The 25,421-nt window shown below is 42.0% G+C and overlaps 1 protein-coding gene across 1 annotated transcript in view; it reads left to right on the forward strand.

Moving 5' to 3' along the window:
• Positions 1–22,278: 22,278 nt before the first annotated feature.
• Positions 22,279–25,421, forward strand: part of PRKCE (protein kinase C epsilon) — a 563,878-nt gene continuing 560,735 nt past the window's right edge. Inside the window, exon 1 of the mRNA XM_060247704.1 lies at positions 22,279–23,535. Within this exon, the coding sequence (XP_060103687.1) occupies positions 23,188–23,535 (348 nt within the window). The 5' untranslated portion in view covers positions 22,279–23,187. The remainder of the gene's footprint in view (positions 23,536–25,421) is intronic.

The following is a 25,421-nucleotide window of genomic DNA, read 5'->3' on the forward strand; positions in this document are numbered from 1 at the left end:
CTTGTTCCCAGGCTCTCTGAGCCGACTGTGTATGTTCCCTCCCTGAGACACTGTGACAGGTTTGTCCCCCAGAAACAATAGCTTGATGTATTTACCGGAAATTTCACAAAAATTTGGACAAAGCTTTGCTAGCTTTCCCTGCGGGAGATCAAAGAATCCAGCGAAGCCAAATGGCTAGCATGTGCATATTAATATTCACTTATTAACCCTGAGGTACAGGATGGGAGACACTTCCTGGTGAGAGCCAGTTTGGTGTAGTGGTTCCGACCGCAGGCTCTAATCTGAGCGGAAAAACTGGGTTTGATTCACCTCTCCTCCACATGCAACTGCCAGAATGACCTTGGTCAGTCACAAGTTCTCTCAGAGCTCTCTCAGCCCACCTGCCTCACAGGATATCTGTTGTGGGGGGAAGGAAGTGGAAGGGAAAGGAGATCTGAGACTTCGAGTGAAGGGTGGGGTATAAATCCAATCTTCTCTTCCTCTGAATGCATCAAATAGGGAAGGGGGGCGTTAACTGCATTTATTAATGGTTTTAGTTTAAATGATGTTATAGTGGCTTTTTTAAAAAAAAACACTTCTAACTTTTTTTTGTAAACCCTCTTGGGAATATTCAGGACACAAATATTTAACAAGTAGAAGTGACATCACCCCTTGGGTCAGTGACAACTCATTGTTGGCACAGGGGACTACCTTTACCTTTTTTAACTTCAGAACAGCCAGGCCACATCTTCTTTTGCACCTTTCACTTCTCCATTGTTTTACTGAACAGGCAGCATAAGGAAATTTCCAGTGCGATTTAAAAGCATTCACCCTGATCTTTAAATATGAATTGTACCCAAAAAACACTCCCTAACAGTTGCTTTGTATTTTCTTCTCTACAAATTGTTAAAGTTTTTACAAAGCTGAACTGCAAGAGTTTTACAGTTTTATCCCTTAGCCACTAGATGCTGCTATGCACTGATGTTCCATTTATCTACAGTATTTGGAAGTCCATACTGCTCTCTGTGATTGGTGACTCTTGCTACTATTTAACACAACATACAGAACATATACATCTCCCTGAGGTTTTCAAGAGGGAGTAAAATGTGAGTGGTTAGATACATAATCAGGAGTTCCAAGAAGAAGAATTGCAGATTTATACCCCGCCCTTCTCTGAATCAGAGACTCAGAGCGGCTTATAACCTATATCTTCTCCCCCCATACCAGACACCCTGTGAGGTTGGTGGGACTGAGAGGGCTCTCACAGCAGCTGCCCTTTCAAGGACAACCTCTGCCAGAGCTATGGCAGGTGTAAGAGGCTTACAAGAACTCAAGGCCTAGTCTAATGGTGGTTTATGAGTTATGCAGTTTAGTGTAGTGGTTAAGCGTGCAGACTCTTATCTGGGAGATTCCTCACTCCTCCACTTTGCAGCTGCTGGAATGGCCTTGCTATCTCAGAGCTGTCCTTGGTAGGGCAACTTCTGTGAGAGCTCTCTCAGCCCCACCCACCTCATAGGGTATCTGTTGTGGGGGAGGAAGATAAAAAAGATTGTGAGCCACTCTGAGATTTGGAGTGAGGACAGGATATAAATCCAACGTCGTCTTTATTCACTTTGCTTTTAGTGTTTAATTTTTATAGAATATTATAACCTGCCTTGTTAGAAAAAGACAAGTAGAAAATATCATCTTATCACTAGTGCTATACAAGCATCCCTGGAGGCCATCTTGCCCACCACTCTCATAATCCTATGCAACCCAAAACTTCAGGATGACGTTGTGCATCAATTAGGGTGAAAGTGGTGGCAAGACCCAAGTGCACTGGTAGCTTGAACAAACTGTAGCCACATGAAGCTAAATGAGGTGGTGAAATGGACTTCAGACCACAGGTAGAGAATACCGTTTTCTAGGTCTGTTCCCTGCCACTAATGCATCAGGAGAAAAGATTATAACCAGGTTACTTCCTGTTGCGCTTTTATTAAAAACAGAAAAACCTCACAAATATGATCTACAGCTTGCAGTCTGAAGTAGTACAGTCCATTCTACCATCTACTACTTCACTCCCATCTTATTTTACATGTTGTGTGGTCCAGCTGTAGTGTATGCCCTTGAAAATATCTCAAAATATGCCCCCAGCATGCAAAGGTTTGATGGCAGGTGTTTATGGGTTCTTCAGTAGATAAGCTGGTGCAGAATTCCCTGAAGGTATACAGTTTGAAAACTTGTGCTAGCCACCTTAAAAATGAGTTAACAACTATTATTGCAGGAGTATTCTTCTTTTAAATGTATTTTCCCTTACCCTTTGTGGATAAGATCATGTCCCCTGTTGTCTTTCCCTTCCCAAGTATTTTCCCAACCAGTTCCTCCAACTAATATTTCCAGTTTCGCAAAAGAAAAACATATTGTTCGGGTATCTGCATGACTGGTGTTTTAGTGGTTATTAAAGGTTTACTCATTCAGATTTTTGGTGGTTTGTGAATTTTGGCATCTCTTGAATTTTGTTTATAGAATACTGTGTGTATTTTATTCTTCCATTTTTGTTTTATTTGCATATATTCACTATGATTGTAAACCACATGACTCTGTCCAAAAAAGCAGGACATAACTGTCTGTAATAAACTACAACTATGCAAATATTGCATTTTCATAATTCAGGGGAATCAAACCAAGGATGCTTGAAGATCTGCAGTGCCTGTTGCATTCCTGCTACACTCCAAACTAGTCAGTCATTTTCAGAGTAAGACAATTATTGCCCTTCCACTAATTGCTAATACTGTGTGCCATATACCTTTCCTTTTAAATTTGCAGGCCAGCATGGCAACTAAATAGTGTAGCAAGTGTAATATACTGTACCTGCCACACAGCCCCAGTTGTCCTTCCAAGGGAAAGATTCTTATTTCTTTTCTTTGCCATTTTCCTCTTTTTGTTATTGTGAGCTCCTTTGCTGCACCACAGAAATTTCTTTTAAGTATTTTTCCTGCCATGTCAAACAGCAGGTTGGACATTTGCAGACAAGTTACTGATGGAAAGGTGCTTCAAGATGCAGCAAGCCTACAGTGGAATAATGTTTCTTGCATTGGGCAAGAGGAATGAGGCAGGCATCAGAAAGAAAGGTTCAGCAATGGATTGCCTTTTAAAATTGCAGGTATCAGCAGTAAAGCCTTTCCTTAAAATCAACCAAAATGCCATTACAGAATGAGCAAGTTTTCAAGTTCCACGAAAGTCTTCATCAAGGAGGATGTTCAGCATAAAAATAAGGAATGGTAGAGGGAGGTGCTTCAGGATATGATGGAGAAGCCCCAAGTCTCCAACTTGCAGGGTACATGAAGTATAATAGACATAGATTAGATGTTGCGAAACAGATTTCAAATTGTGTTAAAAGGGAAAGGAAATTCTAGTGCTGGCGTCTGTCTTGAAGACAAATGTGGTAGTCATAACAACTGATGCAGATTTTATATGTTTTATTTCAGTAATCCTTATAACAATCAAGTAAAACATCTGTATTATCTGAGCATATAAACTGACTGCATTACAGAGCTCTAAATAGTAGTTCATACAAGGATACATAAGAGCAACCTGTGATGTATCTGCAGTGTCACATTCAAACATCAGATCAGGGGTGGCCAGTGGTAGCTCTCCAGATGTTGTTTGCCTACAACTCCCATCAGCCCCGGCCATTGGCCATGCAGGCTGGGGCTGATGGGAGTTGTAGGCAAAAAAACATCTGGAGAGCTACCATTGGCCACCCCTGCATCAGATCATCATTGCAGTCATCAGTAAATACATACATTTAAATCCACCCCAGGTAGCAGGATGCCTAATTGAATCCCTGAGTGCAATCTGTTCCTTTATCTGCAAGATGGTCTGAAGCAACTAACACCAAACTATAACACCAGCTTTCCCAGATGACTTCTGCAAACCAAACCACCCATAAAATGACAGACACAGGGCACATTATTCCTTCCAGCCCCTTGCTAGTTGTTAATCATTGTTAGGAGAAGCGTGAAGGCTGGGTACAAATATCTTAAAGTAACTATAACATTAAGCATAGATTCAGGTGGGTAGCCATGTTGGTATGAGAGTCCAGTTGCACCTTTAAGACCAACTAAGTTTTATTCAAAGTATGAGCTTTCCTTTGCATACACACTTCTTCAGATACGTTGAAATGAAAGTTATCAGTCCACACCTGTAGGAAGAGGGTGTGCAGCAAATTAGCATACAGCATAATTAAGATGTTTAACATGCTAAGACCAAACAAGAATAACACGCTCAGTTTATATGATCACCACTTATTTGGGTTTAATTTTGGGGAGAAACAAAGTGAAGCAAATAAATATATCAAAATTGGAGACTGAAATGTAAATTATGGAATGCTGAGTGTAATTAACCGAGACCCTGTTGTTACATTCCCTCCATGTCCTCTCAGGCATGGAGATTAACACCATGTAGTGCCAGGGCTTATGTTTTAGTTTGTTTGCCAAAGTCAGTTCAGAATCTTCTATCTTCTGTTTACAGCCCAGGAGTGATAACAGCCAGCTGCAAAACTTTAGTCCTTGGCTGGTAATTAGTGGCTCCTGGGATAGCTAAAGGAGGAGATTTTTCTTCCTTGGGGGGACTTGCCGTTTTGATTACTAGCTTGTTTAGGCAAGGGGTTGGTACGCTGAAGTGAAAAGAGGAGAGTTGCCCTGTGAAGCTCTGGACTTTTAACTGTCTACAGTTGGCTTGTTGCCAAGGTAATTTAGTTAGCTTTAAAAGCTTTTTTATTTTCTTTACACTATGTTGTTGCCCCTTATCCCCCTTATTATATGCATCGGCTATGGAACCTTTGGCAAATTTGCTTTGTAGCAATCCCCTAATCAAAGGAATCCCAGTAGGAAAATACTCAGTTACTAATTGCAGATTATATGGTTATTTTTATTTCCAACCCTAGAATTTCCCTTCCTCAAATACAACACCATCTCACAGTTTTTAGTCAAGTAGCTGTTCTAGTGGTCAACCATGAGAAATCATTATTACACCCAATTCATCTAACTTCAGAGAATGACGCTTTCATTACATTCTCTTTTCAATATAGCTGGGTCTCAACCAAATGGAAGTATCTTGGAATTCAAGTCCCACTTAATTTAAATGATTTATTAAAATTTAACCACTTAGATATATCTGCTATGATTAAAACACATGTTCAGAAATGGACCTTTTACTTTTGAGCCCTCCCTATTGACATTCCACTGTCTCTATTGGGTAGTTGGCAAAGAACTATTAATTCCTTTATATGGTCAAATAAAAAAGCTAGAGTACATTTTCACACATTTCAAAGACCATATCAACAGGGTGACCTGGCTGCTCCTGACCTTAGATGCTACTATGATGCTATTATCTTGACTAATTTCATTAAGTTTTATAGAACACACAATGCTGAATGGAATGCTGTCTATCTCCCTATACCTTTCAGCAATCAATATGGTATAATCAATCGAGGTCTCATAATCAACTCTTCAATCCATTCCTGAAAGCTCTCCTTAGAACTTGGAACAGGATGCATAAACTTATCTCACCTCTTACCTCTCCACTAACGGAATTTATAAACTACAAACACTTCCCTCCTGGACTAGGATCAGGGAACTTATGAACATATGGACATATGAAGCTGCCTTATACTGAATCAGACCCTTGGTCCATCAAAGTCAGTATTGTCTTCTCAGACTGGCAGCGGCTCTCCAGGGTCTCAAGCTGAGGTTTTTCACACCTATTTGCCTGGACCTTTTTTTTAGCTGGAGATGCCAGGGATTGAACCTGGGACCTTCTGCTTCCCAAGCAGATGCTCTACCACTGAGCCACCGTCCCTCCCCAAAAATGAACATATGAACATATGAAGCTGCCTCATACTGAATCAGACGCTTGGTCCATCAAAGTCAGTATTGTCTACTCAGACTGGCAGCGGCTCTCCAGGGTCTCAAGCTGGACCCTATTTGCCTATTTGCCTGGACCCTATTTAGTTGGAGATGCCGGGGATTGAACCTGGGACCTTCTGCTTACCGAGCAGATGCTCTACCACTGAGTCACTGTCCCTGCTCATGGACCGCTGCTCATCTCATTAGGTTTTTTGATATTCTCTCTCAAGGTCTTCTAAAACCTAAGCTCCAGATGGAAACCAAAACAGGATGCCCACTGCCTTGGTTTGAATATTTTCAACTACATAATTTTCTTAATTTTCATGAATTTGATCCTTCATTGCAAGTTAATCTCTCTCATTTTGAAAAGCTTATGCAACTGGACACAGTTCCAATATTTCCCTGTTGTATAGTATGTTATTAAATCTGCATTTGCCATCACCTCCAAATTGTCAACTGTTACGGGAGAAGGATTTAGCCAATTCTATAATCACAGAACAATGGTCTCAAATCTGGGAATCGCCTCCCATACTCCAAATTGTTAAATATCCAGCTCCAGGAATATAAGCTAGTCTTGTGCTAGTATTTGTCTCCTTCTAAACTTTCATTTATGATACCCAACATAGCACCAGAATGTTTCAAAGGGTGTGGACAAAAAGGAACATTTCCATAGTTGGTATGTCTGCCCAGTTATAGAGGATTTTTGGAAAGCTATTCTTACTCAAATAGAAGAGATTGCTCATATTTCTCTTCCATTATCTCTTCAGCTTTTACTTTTGAACGTTTGGGACAACATTAATATATCTAACTCTCATTTAGAATTGATATCTCTAATGATAATTGTGGCTAAATATGCAATCGCTATGAAATGGAAGTCTACAACTTGAACCTGCTAGAATGGCCTTGGGTTAGCCATAGCTCTCTCAGAGTTGTCCTTGAAAGGGCAGCTTCTGGGAGAGCCCTCTCAGCCTCACACACCTCACAGGGTGTCTGTTGTGGGGGGAGAAGATAAAAGAGATTTGTAAGCCGCTTTGAGTCTCTGATTCAGAGAGAAGGGCAGGGTATAAATCTGCAATTCTTCTTCTTCTTCTCCCTCATTGACCCAATGGGCTGAAAAGCTTTGGGAATATTTCCTTCTTGACAAAATTGCAGAAATTAAACAACCTCAAAAACCCGCAGTTAAGTGCTCACTGAAAGAAAAATGGTTACCCTGTCTTCAATGGAAATTAAAACATCAGCATACATCACCTATGTTTGGCAAATCTGATCTCTCTTCATTACTCTCTTATCACTTGACTACTTAATTCTTTATCTCTTTTCCTTTTTTTCCCTTTTCATTTGATACCACAGCTGCAGCCACAACCCAATTTTTCCCCCTCCCCCCCACACACATTTTTTTCTTTTTCTTTTCCATTTTTTAAATATCTAATGGACAAAAATACTGGTATTTTAATGATATTTTATTAATTATATATTACAATTAAGTAATTGGAGCCTACATAAGTTTGAACCCTTCTAATTTTTTATTACTGAAATAATTTTGTTTCAACCTATTAGTAATGTATGTACTAGTACTACTATTATTTAATCTTTCTACCATGTTGGTTGTTCTTGTATATGTTTTCTATGGTTCCCAATAAAGTTTGGAAATTTAAAAAAAAAACGTGTTGTGGAATGCCTGTGTACCCAGAATAAATCTTGTTTGAACTTTTGTTCTGGAATTTGTGCCTGTGGCTTGCAAAAGAGACCAGTTGCTTTTGGGGCTTATGAGGGAATGTGTGAATGCCTTAAGTATCTCCCTGTTCATTTGGGATTATTGCCCCTTCTAAAGGGAGCAGGGTGGATTGGGCCCTGGAAGGATACCCAGTCTTGTGGCAGCTTATGTGGGGGAAGGTAGCAGTGGTCTGCCTCCCTCTTTGGAATAAATTATCAAGGGCCCTGCTAGCAGGTTCCCAAGACTGGCCTCCTCGCAGGGAGGTGGGCTAGAGGGGCCTTCAGGGCTCTACACACCATCCTTTTCTTTAGAGTGATTGGTTGTGCAGTGTTATGTATCCTCTTCCACCAGACCAAAGAAATACATTCCAGTCTACCATTCCAAATTATATTACATTCTACTATCATTTCGTTACATTACAGTCATTATTCCAATGTACTATTCCTGATAAGAAATACAATAAAGAGGATGTATGGCCCTTCTTGGTGAGAATACAGATGTAAGGACTGAATTGTTAGCAATATTGCTGTGGATCTCCTCTTAGATGGGGGAATTAGCAGAGGAGACCCTGGCAGAGTGTAGGAGAGATCTTTTGCCAATTTTCGGAGGTGTTTTCAGAAAAAAGACTCCAACAGTAAAATAGCTTTTAAAATAAAAATGTTTACTTAGAGAAATATATATAAAAATACAATCACACATTCAAACAAGGTAAATAATTCATACAACAGTCACACAGTTCCTAAGAAAAATAGAGATGAAATTGATAGGGGTAACACAAGGGTATTAAGAGCCCCACGGTGGAGAATGGTAAAGCTGCAGTCTTGCAGTCCTAAACTCTGCTCATGACCTGAGTTCGATCCCGATGGAAGCTGGGTTCAGATAGCTGGCTTGAGGTTGACTCAGCCTTCCATCCTTCTGAGGTCAGTAGAATGAGGACCCAGCTTGCTGGGGGGAAAGTGTAGATGACTGGGGAAGGCAATGGCAAACCACTCTGTAAAAAGTCTGCCATTAAAATGTGAAAGTAATGTCACTCCAGAGTCGGAAACAACTGGTGCTTGCACAGAGGTCTACCTTTACCTTTTTAACACAAGGGTAAAACATAGGATGATACTTTTCCATTGTGAAGATTTCCCAGTAACGATAGACAATGATGGAAGGGATAGCCAGAGATGACCAGCATTACTAGCCATAATAGGGCCCAATTGTGCAATTGGGGATGGCTCAGGCAGCGGGGTAGGGATGCTAAATGAGACACACTGAACTTGCCATGTGCTGGCCTTGATATAAACTGATTTGTGCCCTCAGGTAATGAGATCATGTGGTGTGTGACCAGTAGGTCAGGTGACTTGTGACACTGCAGTGATGTCAGTACATGTGACTCCTATGTTGCCAAAAAGGGGCAGACAGGGGGAGACTCCCAGAGCTTGATAGGATTAGTGGGCCTTTATCGGCTCAACTGTTGTAAACCAGCTTAAAGAAACACAGATGGGAAATTTGGAGCCAGATTGCTATCTCATTGTAACAGCAGAGCAAACACAATGGGGTTGTTCTGCATGATGGGCTTAAGACCTTAGCAACAGTCACTTCCTTGGGCCAATTCCTCGTTTCCAGCAATCTTCTCAATGGCTGACAGAAACAAACCTTGCTCTTTTGTTCATTTGCTGTCTACTTCATTTGTATCTGCATTGACCCACTCTAAGTATGTGCTGCTGTTGTGCCATCATGTCTGCCGAGCAAGAACAAGATGGATTCAGGATCCCTCCCATCATGGCTTCTTAGAGACTGTCTTCCTTGGACAGAAGTGCAGTTGTGTTCTGCATGGCTTGTCAGTTTCTTGGAGAAACCTGATCTGGAATCCTTCTATGCAGGAGGAATGCACAGTTACAGCAACGGCATGAACAAGCAGGGAGGTCTCTTAGCTAAGCTGTTTGGCCCCCACAGAGTAAAATGTCCATATTGAAACTGTCACAGTTGCCAAATGCTTAAGATCACACAGGATCCACTGCCTATAGACAGTAGGCAAGTGAGTATTTGTTATTAATGTCCATATTGAGTTAGTTCTTATACCCAATATTTTCTGCTTATCACTGAATGTCCATAGAAGCAGTTTGCCTGTGTTCACACAATATAAGTTCATAACAATAAGAGTCCTGTATTTCTGACACTAGGCCAGAGTTAACTCATTCCATAAAGGGTGACAAAAAGGGGGTCCAGGGAGTCTGGAACCAAGGCCAGAGTGGACACAGTCAGTTTAAAGATGGAGGAGGGGGCTCATGCTTACAGAATAAGATTAACATATGTAGCCAGATAAGAAACCAATATTCCTGTTAAGTCCTGGGGGTTCCATTGTTCTGAGTGTTGCAAAAGCTTGTAATTTAGCTGCTTTCCTTTCCTGTATGTTCCTGAAGCTCCTTTGCAATAAAACAGCGGCTTTGAGATCACTCACTGAATGTCCTGGAAAGCTGATGAGTTCTCCTACTGGTTCCACAGTCTTGTGATTCTTAATGTCAGATTTGTGTCCATTTATCCCTTTACACAGGGTTTGAGATGTTTGTCCTATGCAATGAACAGTAGGGCATTATTGGCATTTAATGGCATGCACAATGCTGGAGATGAACAAGTGAATGTGCCTGAGACTTTACTTGAATTTTGTAACATTAAACATAGTGATTATGAAGAAAAATTAAGTAATGTACTGTACATCATCTGTGAACCAGCCCGTATCATAAATCAGCACGTTCTTGTTCCCTTCCATGATAATAAGGCACAGACATTTCACCCTGCCAGTCAAGTGTGTTATGATCCTGGTTTACATTTTTTGCATATTACTCTTTCTGCAACAATGTGAATTTACAAGATGAATTTATTGCAATGTGTAGTGGCTCTGTAATGGGGACCTCAAAAAACTTTTTCCAATCAGAGAGGAGCAAACTGGATGATGATACAAGATTGATAGAAGAGGGAGCAAGGGATAAATAAGGGGTGAGTGACATTGAGGCCCATGCGCATGATGCTGTATAAATGAATCTTCATTGCCAACTCTTTTGGGGTTGCTCAGTTCAGAGTAAATTCTGGTCTGGGCAGCTTCATCCATCATTCAACTTGAAAACTTAGTATGACCCTTAAAAGTAAATGAGCCCTCTCAGGCACTATATTTTATAGATAATAGATTCTGGGCAGCAGTTTCCAAGGAAAGTTATTCCTAGTTCTGCTAACATTGCCATTTTTTTTTCCTGGCAGAATTCCTGTGATTTTAAACTGCTGCATAACACACAAGTTCAGCAGGTGAAACCTTTCTTATTACTGGGAACTGCCTGGCCTATTTTACTTCTGCTTGTCTATAGAGACATTGTGTTGCCAGCTTACCACCCAGGGATTTGTACAGTACCTTTCAACAGGAAATGAAATAGCTGTAGTCTGTCCCACCTTTACTGTATCTGGTTGTTTTGTCTGCATCTTGTACAGGCAGATGGAGTCCTATTTAGTATAGCAGGCAGGAGAGAGAAAAGGGAGGGGGTAATGGTAGAAGCCACAGCTGATTTGTCTCTCCTTTCATTGATTCTGGCAACCCTAGACACAGGACTTCTGCCAGGAAAAAAATGGGAGCCCTAATTACTGTTAGGCCCTTGATATTCTTACTCTAACTGCTAATGCCATACTTTCTTGATGGAGAATCGGAAGAGTGTGCTATCTCTGAACTCAAAACACTGTAATTGATTTATATAAATGCATCCTTTCAATTAGTGCTAATTTCAAGCACATATTTCCTCTTACAGGAAGAATGTAATGTTCCACTGTAAAAAGATTTTGTGCTCTGATCGCTCTTCTAAATGTATCTGAAGCCTTTGGAGTAGGGAACGTCAGCTATTTTGTTGTTTGGATGTCAGACGATTCCACTTAAGAAGCACTGGTTAAATATATTTATGAAGATTTTCACATCACTAAGCCATAAAAGTCAATCAGTGAAGCAGAGAAGTATTTAGAGCATTTGTAGCTGGCGATGTTCTGCATCTTGGAACAGGCAAGGTATTCTATTAGCATGAATTTTGTTACAAAAAGTATTGTAAGTGCATGTTACTCTGTGTTGGACTGTAGTGATCATATTTTTGAGGGATCACCACTTCCCTCATTATCAGCATATTTTGAAGGAATAATATGCAACAGGAAAGGACATAGGCCATGTGAATTTTGCTCAGTCATACAGACAACCTTCAATAAAGATCATGGATCAATAGAATTCAAGAAGGGAAACCATATCCAGCTAGTTAACCAGAAACTGGTACAGGTAAGATTAGGAAACAAGAACTAACCTAGTGCTCTCAGCAAACTTTACATACAGGTATCCAAGTAGCAACTACAAGTGGGGGGGGGGGGATAGGATTGCCAGATCCATGTTAGGAAACTCCTGGATATTTGAGCATGGATCTTTGGGGGAGGGGGGCTCAGTGGGGTACAAAGTCATTGAGTACACCTTCTAAAGCAACTCTCCAAAGCAGACAATTTTTCTCCAGGGAATCTGATCTCTGGAATCTGGAGATGACCTGCAATTCCAGAGGATCCCCAGGTCCCACCTGGAGGCTAAGGGGAAGAAGATATTGGATTTATATCCCGCCCTCCACTCGAAAGAGCAGCTCACAATCTCCTTTACCTTCCTCCCCCACAACAGACACCCTGTGAGGTGGGTGGGGCTGGAGAGGGCTCTCGCAGCAGCTGCGCTTTCAAGGACAACCTCTGCCAGAGCTATGGCTGACCCAAGGCCATTCCAGCAGGTGCAAGTGGAGGAGTGGGGAATCAAACCCGGTTCTCCCAGATAAGAGTCGGCACACTTAACCACTATACCAAACTGGGAAGAGAAGCATCTGAGGTCAGGAAGCAGATTTGTCTCCCTTAAATCCTTTTGGAGCATATTATTAATAGCATAGTTAGTCTTTCAGGTGACACAAGACTCCTATTCATTTTTGCTTCAACAGGCTAACACGGCTACCCTTCTGGAATTACAAATTATAAATTGTTGGCTCTTCAGTTGTGCAGATTGTTCATACTCTTGTCTCTAGGATGGAACCAGCCAAACATATATTTAATTATGTACTATATCTCCTTGGCCAAATTGTGGTGCCCCTAAAGAACTGCAACTCTGTCTGCTCAGTGTTGGGTCTTCAGAAACACAGACCTAGCAGATGAAGTTTTTACAAGTGTGGAGGTAAAGTAGGTGAAAGAGCTCACCTGCTAAATGCCTTTGTGCTAGGAAAGGCTAGTTGGGGGAGGGGAAAACCCCTAGCAGGGTATCAGATAGACTGTTAATAAATAACTCCACTTATGACTGGGAATGTGTTATTTTAAGAATTCTGAAGTGGAATGGTATCTTTTGCAAAATGATAAAAAAAAATGTTCAGGAGATAATAGGGTACTATAAGAGTAGGTAGTGTAACAGAAACTTGCAGACAGATATTTAGCTGTTATTTCTCATCATCAATCTATAAAATTAAGTTTTTATTCATATTGTATTTTTCTTTCTTGCAGTCTAAAAAGTCTTGCTCTTTATTCATAGCAATTGTAGCCTGTGCTGTTTATCAGTATCTTATGATTGACCCTTGGCCACTGGAATGTTCATGAACATTCTACAACATGCCTAATAAGGATTGAGGGAAACTATTACTAACAGGCAAAACTATTTAATAATGAAGTATATGGAAATGGTCTCTTTCTTCAAATCCATCATTTAATTAAGGCTGTAACCATAATGAGGATACATTCCAAATTTCTGCCCAGGGAAGCACAACTCCTGTTGCAACAAGAAGTCGTGATTAAGAAAAACCATTAAATCCCTATTGGGATTATGCACACTCCTTCCACTAGCAGCAGTACTGCAGTACTGTGATCTGAACTCTCTGCTCACGACCTGAGTTTGATTCCGGTGGAAACTGGATTCAGGTAGCCGGCCCAAGGTTGACTCAGCCTTCCATCCTTCTGAGGTCGGTAAACTGAGTACCCAGCTTGCTGGGGTGGGGGGAGTGTAAAAGACTGGGGAAGGCAATGGCAAACCATCCCATAAAAAGTCTGCCGTGAAAACGTTGTGAAAGCAACATCACCCCAGAGTCGGAAACGACTGGTGCTTGCACAGGGGACCTTTCCTTTCCTTTCCACTAGATAGTGCTCTTTCCCCACACAGCCAGCTTGAATATCAGGCCATATAAAGGTCAATGGCTGGTTTAAGGAAGGTAACATAAAAAGTCTGCGGCTTTCAAGCTCTACATGTTTGCCTTTGCAATTATACAGGCAGAGAATTCACAAGTGTTGGCTGTAGAAAAAACTAACGGTAAATAAATCCAGTTTTTTTAATGACTTCAGGTTGCTACTTGCATTAATGCAAATTTAACATTATTAGCTTTGAACTGAATTGGAAAATGAGAGCATCAAAGAGAAAGAAAGCTTCTCCTCCCACATTGAATAGAGGTCTTATAGGGTTTTTTTCTGCCCTCATCTGTATTATATACTGCTGTGCTGCTACATATTGGCTGGTTATAGACAGGCAGTTTAAGCTGCCACAGGGACAGCAGATGAGTGGATCTAAAAAGCACATCCAAATGCACATATCTGCCTGCTATCTCCAAGGTGCCTCCCTGGCTGTCTGGATAGCTGGGGAGCATCTGGAGAGTGACAGATGAGCACTCTGGATGCTTCTCCAGGGCACATGCAGCCTGTCCCTGTTCCGGGCACATACCGTGTGCCGTCTGGATGCTCCCAGGCACTCCATTTCCACTGAATCACTTCCAGGCCAGCTTGCTGCCATCCTGAGCCAGCAGTGTGGACCCAGCCATTTAGTTATCTCAGTAGCCCAATATTATCTGTGAGCTCTCCCAGGCTCATTGTGGTGTTTCTCAGTCCCACTGGCTGAAACACTTTAGCTGGAGGCTCTGAACTTGGAACCTTCTGCATACAGGATGTGAGACCTGCTACTGAGCTAGTGAGTTATATGCCTCTGCATGTGATTTGACAGAATTCATGCAGTATAGTGGTTACGCTAGTGTCTGGGAGTCCAACATTCAAAATTCCACTCTGACATGATTCTTGACAGGTGACTTGGAGGCACTCTTTCCTCTCCCCTTCTCTCTAGCCTATTTCACAGGGTTGTTGTGGTCTTTTAATGTGCCAAACCTCAGGTGGCTAGGGTATTTAGAATATTTTTTTTAACTTACTTTCCCCCCTGAGATTACAATTTTTTTAAAAAATCAAACTGGTAACATAAGACATCCAATAAAGAATGCAATAAGATTAGGATTACAGAATTGGAAAACAGTGCAAACAAACAAACCCCATTTAAACCATGGCATACCATCATACAGAAAGTGAATTACAAATGTAGAATGTGAACCATAATGAAGAAGGTGAATTACAAAGGTAGAAGACAATGCAGTAAAAAGCAAGCTGATACATATAATAAACATTGTAATTGGCTGCAATCCTGTTGCACAGTGCCCTCTCAGGTAATCTTAAAACACATGTGGCCACATATGGGGGGGGGATATTCCTTCAAAAACTGTGTCTGGACCCTTTAGGTAAGGAGATCTTAAATTGTTAAAGACATACTAGAAATTGCCTGAGCCAGGTATTAGGAAATGAACAATTGTAAGTAGGAATCTGCAAACAACTCATACAGTTATGCACTTTGGTCATCCATACTGTGCTGGTGAGATCTAACAGGTTTACCATCTTTTTGAATTGGCATAACCTAATTTCCTATACCTCCACGAATGCAGCTGGAAGCCATGGAAGAGCAAACATCAGGGGAATTAATGACCCAACAGAAGCAACATTGGTGAAAATACTGGGCTTTAAGGATTACCTAAAAGTGGGGTATACTATCACTCACCTGATCAAACTCTTGAGGAGGAGATTGGATTTATACTCCCACCCTTCACTCAGAGTGGTTTACAGTCTCCTTTCTCTTCCTTTTCCCACAACAGACAATCTATGAGGTAGGTGAGGCTGAGAGAGCTCTCCAGTAACTGCTCTTGAGCAGAACAGCACTGAGAGAGTTATGACTGACCTAAGGTTACTCCAGCAGTTGCATGTGGAAGTGAGGAATCAAACCTGGTTCTGCCAGATTAGAGTCCCTGCACTTAACCTCTACACCAAACTGGCTTTTTATACCTAGGATGATGTTGAGTTGGAGAAGGAAATAAGGGAGGTGACTAAAGCAGATAATGTTATGATATTGGGAGGTTTCAACTACCCTCCCAATGACTGAGTAAACATGTGCTTGAGTCATGCTGTAGAAATTAGATTCATAAATGCTAAAGGAAGATAGGGATATGGCAGAGAAGCTCAATAACATTTTTTTTTTTCTGTGTTCACTATGGAAAGTTTTCAGGAAGGCAATCTGAAGAACTGAGCCAAATTGAGATGACCAGAGATGAAGTTCTAGACCTACTGGGGAAATTAAAAATTGATAAGACTCTTGGTCCTGAGGGCTTACACCTGAGAGTTCTTAAAGAACTCAGATGTGAGATAGTTGATCTACTAATCTGTATATGTAACCTACAGCTAAATTCAGCCACTGTATGAGAAGACTGGAGAGTAGCAAATGTTTTAAAAGGGATCCAGAGGGGAACCAGGAAATTACAGGCCGATCAGTCTAATGTCTGTCCCAGGCAGAGAATTTAATCAAAGACAGAATTGTTAGACACATAGAGGGACAAAGCCTGCTAAGGGAAAATCAGCAATGGCTTCTTCAAAGGAAAGTCCTGCATTACCAGCCTTTTGGAGTTCTTTGCGAAAGTGAATAAGCATGTAGACAGTGGTGACTCAGTAGATATTATATACCTGGATTTTCAAAAGTGTCAACCTAGAAGGGCTTCTATGTTACTAGGAGCTACAATCTTGTTTCATTATAATGTTTAAATGCCTCCCCACCACAGGAACAAGGTACCTCACCAAAGACTCCTGAGTAAATTTAGCAGTCACAGAATAACATAATGGCTTCTCTTATGGATTAAAAACTGATTAAATGACAGGAAGCAAATAATAGGAATCAATTGACAGTTGTCATAACGGAGGGAAGTAAGCAGTGAGATCCCATAAAGATAGGTACTGGGACTGCTACTATTAAATTTATTCATAAATCATCTAGAACTAGTGTGGTGAGTAGTATAGTGACCAAGTTTGCAGATGACACAAAATTATTTAGGATGGTGAAAACCAAGGCTGACTGAAGAGTTTCAAGAGGACCTGCACTAACTGGATGAGTGAGCAACAATGTGGCAAATGAAGTTCAATGTTAGTAAGTGTGTAAGGTGATACATATTGGGTCAAAAAAATCCAACTTCAGTTATAGGCTAACAGGGTCTGACCTTGCTAGGACTGAGAAGGAAAAAGATCTTGGAGTCCTAGTGGATACCTCAATGAAAATGTCAACCCAGTGTACTTTAGAGGTAAAAAAAGGCAAACTCTGCATTAGGATTCGTAGGAAAGCGACTGAGAATAAAATGACCAATGTTGTGATGCCCCTATATAGATCAATGGTGAGGCCTCATTTGGAATTCTGTGTACAGTTCTGGCCTTGTACTTCAAAAAGAACATTTCAGAGTCAGAAAAAGTACAAAAGAGGGCAAGTATGATGACAAAGGGGTTGGAATACCTTCTGCATGAGGAAAGGCTGAAGAATCTGGGACTTTTCAGTTTAGAAAAGAGAAAACTAAGGGGGACATGGTAGAAATTTATAAAATTATGCATGGGGTAATGGGAGTTGAGAAAGAGACATTTCCCTCTCTTTGCTGGAATACTAAAGGGCATCAAATGAAGGTGATGGACAATAGGTGATGGACAAAAGGACATATTGCTTTACATAGAGAGTGCTTAAAATGTGGAATTTGCTGCTAGAGGATCACCACAGGAATAAACAGCTTTAAAAGGGGATTAGATAGATTCATGGAGGATAAGTTTATAAATGGCTACTCCACTATTTCACATTCAGAAGTACTAAACCTCTGAATCCCAGAGCTTTGAAACAAGAGAAGGCCTTGGCCTCTATGCCCTGTTGACCCTCCAGAAGGACTGATTGGCCACTGTGTGAGACAGCACGCTGGACTAGATGGACCACTGGTCTGACCCAGAAGGGTTCCTATGTTACTAGGAGCTACAATCTTGTGTCATTATAATGTTTGAATGCCACCCCACAGGAACCTGACAGGTGTCAAATACAGTGTTCAAAGGAACTAAGTCATGGACGGAAGATGAATGTAAACTCCATCCAGCTGCATTGTTTTAGTGGTTTGTTCCTCCCCTCTCAGCCCAGCTTCTCATTCACTGATGGAATCCCCTGTTGCTGTGCTTGTAATGTTAGTCTCAGATCCAGCTGGGAAGACCATTTCCCTTTGGTTTTCTATTCACTTCCCAGGCAGGCTGAGAAAATTCTTGCTCTAGAAGCCAAGGCTCTCCTGTCTCAAAAGGACTAGGGAGTTATGACTCTGCAGCTGATGCTGCCCGAAAGAAGCACATGCTCAAATCCCAACACATTACCTCACTGTCCCTTAGCAAGAAATGCTGGGGGTTAACATGAGCCAGCCACAGCTGATCAAAGCAGTTAGAAGGGGGAAAGGATTCCTGTCCTGTCTGTATCCAAGCCTTACATTTGTCAACAATTTATCACAGTTTGGAAAGTGCTAAAAGGCTTCCAAAGGGATTTTGATTTTAAGATAGATGAAAAGAGGTAATAACTTAACAGCTGGGTGGAAAATCCTAAAAAAGTAATAAATATTCACAGCAGGCTTCTACATCATCTTGTGTGCTAATGTCATCTATTGGCACTATTCTAAATATGATCCTGCTCTTTGCTCATATAAATAAAAGTGTTGTGGCTATTAATAAATGACTGGTATTGATTTGCAGGAAACAGGGTAGGTATCACAGAGTAGGGTTGGTTCCCACCCAATGTTCTCTTACCATTATCTCCTCAACCTATTAACATATTTTCCCCTATCCCAAAAGCCTGTAGGTACCAGTGAATACTGGGTTTTGGACCCTGGTCATTTTTAATTGCTAGGTTTCTACCTTGCAACATCAAAATTATACTGCAGAGATTATTACTACACATCTATGCAAATTTCTGAATACACATTCTATAGAATTGGACTACAAAATATTGTATAATTTCCTCTACAGACATGATGGCGGCAGCAGCACAAACCCTGGAAATGTGAAGCCTTTGAACTTATGGAACGTTGTATAACAGCTGAAGTCATTCTCGGTTCCTTGCCCTGAGCTAGCATTTTTTCATCTCAAGTAAAATATTACCTATATTAGTATGTTAGTTATGTACTTTATCTTCCTGTATGTTTAGCTTGCTATGTTCTGTTTTTTCTAAATAAATCTCCCCAACCTTTGTGATTACTTGTTTTAAGTCTGAGATATTCCAAAGTTTTGGCTAGGCGGCAAGGCCTTACCCTGCTTAATGTTATTTATGAATATAACATTTCCAAACGGCGAGGCTGGAAAGCCTCATATGTTAAATATAAAAGTGATCCATAGTTCCAGCAGATCTGGTTTCTGTTTGTTGGTGGGAGGTTTGTTGTGGGGGTGGGGGACCAAGTATCTCTGCTTAGTGTATTATCGGCCAGCAAAAGAGTTAGGATCTATTCTAACCTCAGGTGGCCTGATGCTGGACTCATAGCTAGGCAGTATTCAGGGCGAGGCACTGCCCACAGAAGAGCAGAAGCCTAACAAATAGTAACAATATTATATGTAGAAACTGTGTATGTAGCAGCAAATATTTATGACATTCCTTTCTTGAACTGGACTTCTCTGTTCCCCCTGGTTTTCAGTCACTTAGCTATACATCTTAAGATCCAGAAGATCCAACTTTCTTCATACAACTTCTTCCCCATCTCCAGGGAAGAAGGGTTTAGGGTTGCCACATCCAGGGAATGGTAGGGTTTAGGGTTGCCACATCCAGATTGAGAAACTCCTGGAGATTTCAGGATGGAGCCTGGGGAGTACAGGGACCTCAGTGCGGTTCAATGCCATGTAGTCCACCCTCCAAAGCATCCATTTGCTTAAGGGGAACTGATCTGTGTAGTCTGGAGATGAGTTGTAATTCTGGGTGGGGGGGAAGGTTCCAGGTCCCACCTGGAGGGTGGCATCCCTAGAAAGCTAGCATGTCAGTAGAAAAGCTAGACTACATCCCTGACATGTTCATTTTCTAGGCAGAGGGATTTTTCTAAAATGAACAAAAACTAGTACTGTCCAGACTCCTATTCACCATTACATTGTTAAAGATACAATGTATCAGGAGTATGCCTCAAATCTTCAAGGCTTTGGTAGTGAGGCTTGGGCACTTGGGACCCAGCTTGCTATGACTAAGCCGCCTGATGTGCTTTTAGTGCTAGAGCATCTGCAGTAACAGAGTGTATCTAAGGTCTGCCTCAAATATAGCACAATCCCTATCCTAAAAATGAGAGTACTTGTTTGATGGTTACACATATATGCATTTTACTGTTTGCTAGGAAGCTATGGCAAACAGTGCCAAGCCAATGTGTTTATAGTTATATGCACTGAACAACACTTGTCACCTTATATCCTGTTTTGGTTTTTTTAAGCCAGGGCTTTCTGCACTTTAATCAATATATTTAATTATCAACCGCATGACCAAATCTGTTGATATTTAAAGACTAGGGGCATGAAGAGACAAGACAGATCTTTCTATGAACCATAAAAATACACCAGGTTTAATACAACAAAAACATTGGGGGAATTAACCCTCCCAAATAATAGATGCAGCACCAGTAGCTTTAGGAAACAAATGTCCTCAGTGGCCATTGCTAGGCAACCACACAGTATTGTCAGCCCCAAGCCTTGTTTTTTGTTAGTAAATTTCAGGGGGAGGGCCCTTTACAGGGCTATTTTGGCCTTTGAGGAAAGATTCCTTGGGGTCAGGTCCACTAATACTGATCTCTGTCATCTGGACGTTAGTTGTTTCAGGACAACTCTAGGTGACTCTGGATGTTGGCAATGCTAGGTGAAATATGCATGAAATAATATAGTTGAAGATGGGGTTAGATAAAAGGTAGGTGAGTGGGTGGGTGGGAAGGAAGGAAGAAAGCAGGGAAAGGTGAAGATACAGGGTTTGCCAGGAGGAAAGAGGACTACTGTGGGGAAGGGAATACAAGGGGGGAAATGAGGCAACCCCCTGAAAATCTTTGTAACTCTCCACCATGAAACTGGGTCCAGTCCAGCAGCTGTCTGTCACTGTACAACTAGACCATAGTTTTTCTTCATAGAGGCTGCCAGAAGGAAAGGAGGGAAAGCTGAAGACTGGGGCGGGGGGATATAAAAATAGGCTGGCAGGCAGATGGGTGGGAAGGAAGCAGGAAAAGGAGAGTTGGGGGCTTTCAGGGAAAGGAAAGGAAATACTGGGGGATGGGGAAATGAGATGTTCTCCACTAATCTTTGCAGGTCCCTTGCTTTTTTTTGTACATTTATGGAACTCTGAATGAACTGGTCAAAATGGCTTTTCTTGATCTCTCAGAAATAACATGTCAACCCCTCACCCTAATCAGCGGAGATATCTGAAATTAAGCAATGCCTGGGGCCACCTTTTGAAGGTCCCAAGTACCATATAATTGGCAGGGAACCTGCAACTCTAAGGAAGGTGGAAGCAATTGAACATGGGGGAGAAGTGTTAGTATTTTCAGTTTTACAACATTAAGAGAATAGTCTAGCACAGGGGTCCTCATATGTTTTGAGCTTCTGGGCACCTTTGGAATTCTGACACAGGATGCAGCGACAAAATGATGTTTTCAGTTGTGGTATCTGCAAGGCAGCATGAAAAGCTGCTGCAGCTGTTTGCAGTTTATGGTGGCTGTGGCTTGAACCTAATGAATACTGGACCAACATGTCCTTCGCTATTGTGCTACTGTAATAATAAACCTCCTCAATTTCCCTGTAAGGCCAGGTGAATGATGACAATATAGCCCATATCCAGTGATGCGTGAGTGGATCCTACCAAATTTTCCACCCTGAAAGCAGCCAGTTCCTGACACTTCTACTGTCTTCACTCTGACACAGTAAGACCATTGGCCCAGCTAGTCCTTCATTATCTATTCTGACTGGCAGTGGTGGTCCAGGCCCTGTTCCAAAGAACTCACTTTCTTTCCCCATTTTTCACTGCCTTTTTTCCCCTCTCTCCTGTGTCGAATTTGAGATTGTATACTTCCTCAGAGTAGGGATTTGTTTTGTCTGCCAAACCACATACACACCAGTGGCACTCTGCAAAAGACATATAAATAATAGCGTTCATCTGTAGAGGAATTGATGGGTCGGGAGATGGGGGGGCAGAGAGAAAAGCGCCGCCTCCCGCGGTGTCTGTTAAGTGGGAAGTCTGACAACCTCTCAATCTGAGCAGGGCAGCCCCTTTCTGAACTGCAATTCTCTCTCTCTCTCTCTCTCTCCACACACACACACACCTTCCCGCCACCGCTGTCAGCAAGAGCAACAACTTTTGAAAGAAACGGGAGGGTTTTGTTTTTCGGTTCTTGCCAGGAGAGCTGCGGAAAGTCACGACCCCCCCCCAAAGCAGCAGCGCCTGTTCTTCTTTCCCTCGCTCGGAGCTGTTGCTTGCCGGTGCTCGCTTGAAGCGTATTGCTCCCCCAACAGGCAAAACTTTCTATTCACAAACACACTCACACTGACGTCTTTTGCGCATTTCCTGCATTAGGGAGACAGACACAGAGAAAGAGAGAGAGAGAGGTTGGGGTGGCGCTTCTCACTGGCGAGCCGAGCCAGCGGCACAAGAGCCATCCTGAAGGCTATTGGGTGGGATCACGGTCCTTATTTTGAAACAAAACACAGCAAAACAAAAATCTCCCGAGCAGTCCGGTCCGGAGCAGTCTCTCCTCATGCATTGGATTCGATCCACTGGATCCTTGGCCTTGGAGGAGGAGGCGGAGGAGGAGAAAGCGAGGAGGCTCCTGAAGCCGATGCGGATGTAAGGTTCCCCGGGCTGTGTGATTTTTCAATCGGGAGGCTGTGAAGTAGGCAGGGCTGCTTGGTTTGGTGTTTCTGGTTCCCCCCCCCTCCCGCCTTCCCTCCCTCCCTCCCTCGCCTCTGTCGTTGCTGCTGCCGCCGCTGCACAGACAAGACAGCACTAGCGCGTGCAAGAGCCTCGGATTGCTTTTGCAGGAGACTGATCCAGAATTATGATCTAAAAAGGAAAACAAAAGGAAGAGGAGGGGGCGAAAGGCTGTGCTGCAGCCACTCTCCGAGGATCTCTTGGTTGCTGCTCGGGTTGCATTTGGGATTTCTGCAAGCAGGGACGTTTCCCCCCTCCCTTTCCCTCCTGTCCCCTCCTTGTTTTTCCGTTAGAAAACACACAGGCGAGGAAATACATATATGTGTGTACATATGTGTGCGTTTGTGCCTTCCTTCACTGGATGTCGCAAGAGGAAAAGCTAAAATAATCATAGGTAGCAAAAGCAACAAGAAGGAGCCCCCATATAGCCTCCTCCACCCCTTCACTCAAACCTGTCTCCTTATTTATTGGCGAAATCTCCTCACCTCCCTCTTCACTCCAGAGTGTGCTTGATCCCAGGAAAAAAGTGAAGCCATCTAACCATGGTGGTTTTCAATGGCTTGCTGAAAATTAAAATCTGCGAGGCGGTGAATCTTAAACCCACAGCTTGGTCATTAAGGCATGCCGTGGGACCCAGGCCTCAGACCTTTCTACTGGACCCATACATTGCTCTCAACGTGGACGATTCAAGGATCGGGCAGACCTCGACCAAGCAGAAAACTAACAGCCCTTCCTGGAATGATGAGTTTGTTACTGATGTTAGTAATGGCAAGAAGATCGAGATGGCTGTTTTCCACGATGCCCCCATTGGGTACGATGATTTTGTAGCAAACTGCACTATCCAGTTTGAGGACTTGCTGCAGAACGGGAGCCGCCACTTCGAGGATTGGGTGAGTGATCAAGCCATGTGCTAGGTCTGTGCCTGTCCGGTTTTACATACTTGAGCTGGAAGGAGCATCTCCCTTTGTTTGATAGATGTGTCTGTGAAGGGAAATGGTTAGGATGGACTTTGTTGATGCTCAGGCAGGTGGTAGAACTGGAGATACAGGTGCTATGAACTGGTATGTGGGAATGAAGACATTAGAAATGATACCGGCTTAACCCTGACAGTTACCATTGTTATTTTCATCTGGGAGACTTTGGTGTCCCAGGAGCAGCCATACAGATATTATAATTCCTAGGCTTGAATGCTTACCGAAACATGTATGAACATTGATGCTGCAGTCTGGCTGTGGTTGCCTTGTAGTTATCACAACATCATGTTGTCCAGCCCATCACTTGAATCTAGTAAAATTTATTTGCCACAGCTGGCCAGTTCATTGCTGGCAGCAAAGGTAATGTCAATATGCTTTCTGTTTTGTACATCAATATACACACCATATAATCTCATCGAGTCCTAGCATGCCAGTGAAATAATAGTCCCAAGATTGCTGGATATGGTACCCAGAATTCTGAAACATCTTCATTTATTGCTTTCTGCTGCCTGTGTGATGAACTGATTTAGTGGTAATTATCTGAACAGCTTCCTGATTCTTCTGGACCCTACCACCACCAAAAAAAGTGAATCTAGCATTTCAGGATATCATGATGTAACAGGACTGACAGGTGGAGAAGCTGATTGACCATTGTACATGAACAAGGGGCATGTAGAACTGAAGATAATTGGTAAAGTAACTTAAAAGCTGTAATGTTGACAATAAGCAGTAAAACAATCCTTTCTGATTGAGAGATTGATCTGTCAGAGACCAGTTCAAGGCCTGTATTTACTGTGGACAGTATTTACAAGGACAGTATTTACTGTGCCCTTGGGAATCTGTCTGGGCTGACATCAGCAGGGCTTGAGCTTGCTCTGGTCTCTTGACTGTAAGTAGAAGGAAATTACCTGGGCATGAGATTTCAGGTCCACGAGGTTTCTTCTGCCCATAGTAAAGGAAACAGAGGAGTGAACAGGTGAGCCTAGGGCTCTCTCCCAGCCTTTATGTTCCTGGAAATTAACTAACATTTAAAATATGCCCCTTCAGGATTTTTGTTGGGTCAGGGATAGCATTACATGATTATGAAAGCATGAGTAGAACATAATTAAATTTAACGGAAGAGTGTGATGCTTGATCATATAAACATCTTGGCTGTTGCTAAAAATATTCTAAGAAAAATTGGTTGGTCTATAAATGTGGCCTAAGGTGTTTGCATAATTCTGAGACAGCAAGAGATCTCACTGGATACATTAATAGGTTTTAAAAGAAGGAATTAACAAGCTTTTCATATTACCACTATGGTAATTGACATTCCAGGTTGCTTTATAGATTGGCTATGAAACTAATGATGCATATTCTTTTTTATTTCAAATTTCTCTGCTTATCTTTAAAGATGCTCTCTGCTGTAAGTAGAAACATGTACGTTTCTGATCAGAATATTCCCGAGCCCCAAGGGTGTTCAACTTGTTCAAGAACTGAAGGTGTACAAGGTTTGGCCATTTCTCCTGGAATGATCTCAAGGGGTGGAGGGGAGAAAGTATGTTGAGGATTACAGTGTTGAAGAGTAACTATGGGACAAGTAGGAGTGTGATGCTGATAATAAGTGTGCAAATTTTGCAAGTTTCCTGATTTCAAATGTTTTGGTAAGAACATAACACCAATCCCACATTATTGTGGGGTATATTATATTTTCTTCTATATTTTGGGAGTCTTATTCTGAATCAGTTATTTTTCACAGTTATTCCTATGGCACATTGCAGTGCAAATTACCTTGTAGTCTCAGCCCTTGGTAGGTCCCGTGT

The sequence above is a fragment of the Heteronotia binoei genome, chromosome 1 (genome assembly GCF_032191835.1).
Source record: "Heteronotia binoei isolate CCM8104 ecotype False Entrance Well chromosome 1, APGP_CSIRO_Hbin_v1, whole genome shotgun sequence".
NCBI lineage: Eukaryota > Metazoa > Chordata > Lepidosauria > Squamata > Gekkonidae > Heteronotia > Heteronotia binoei.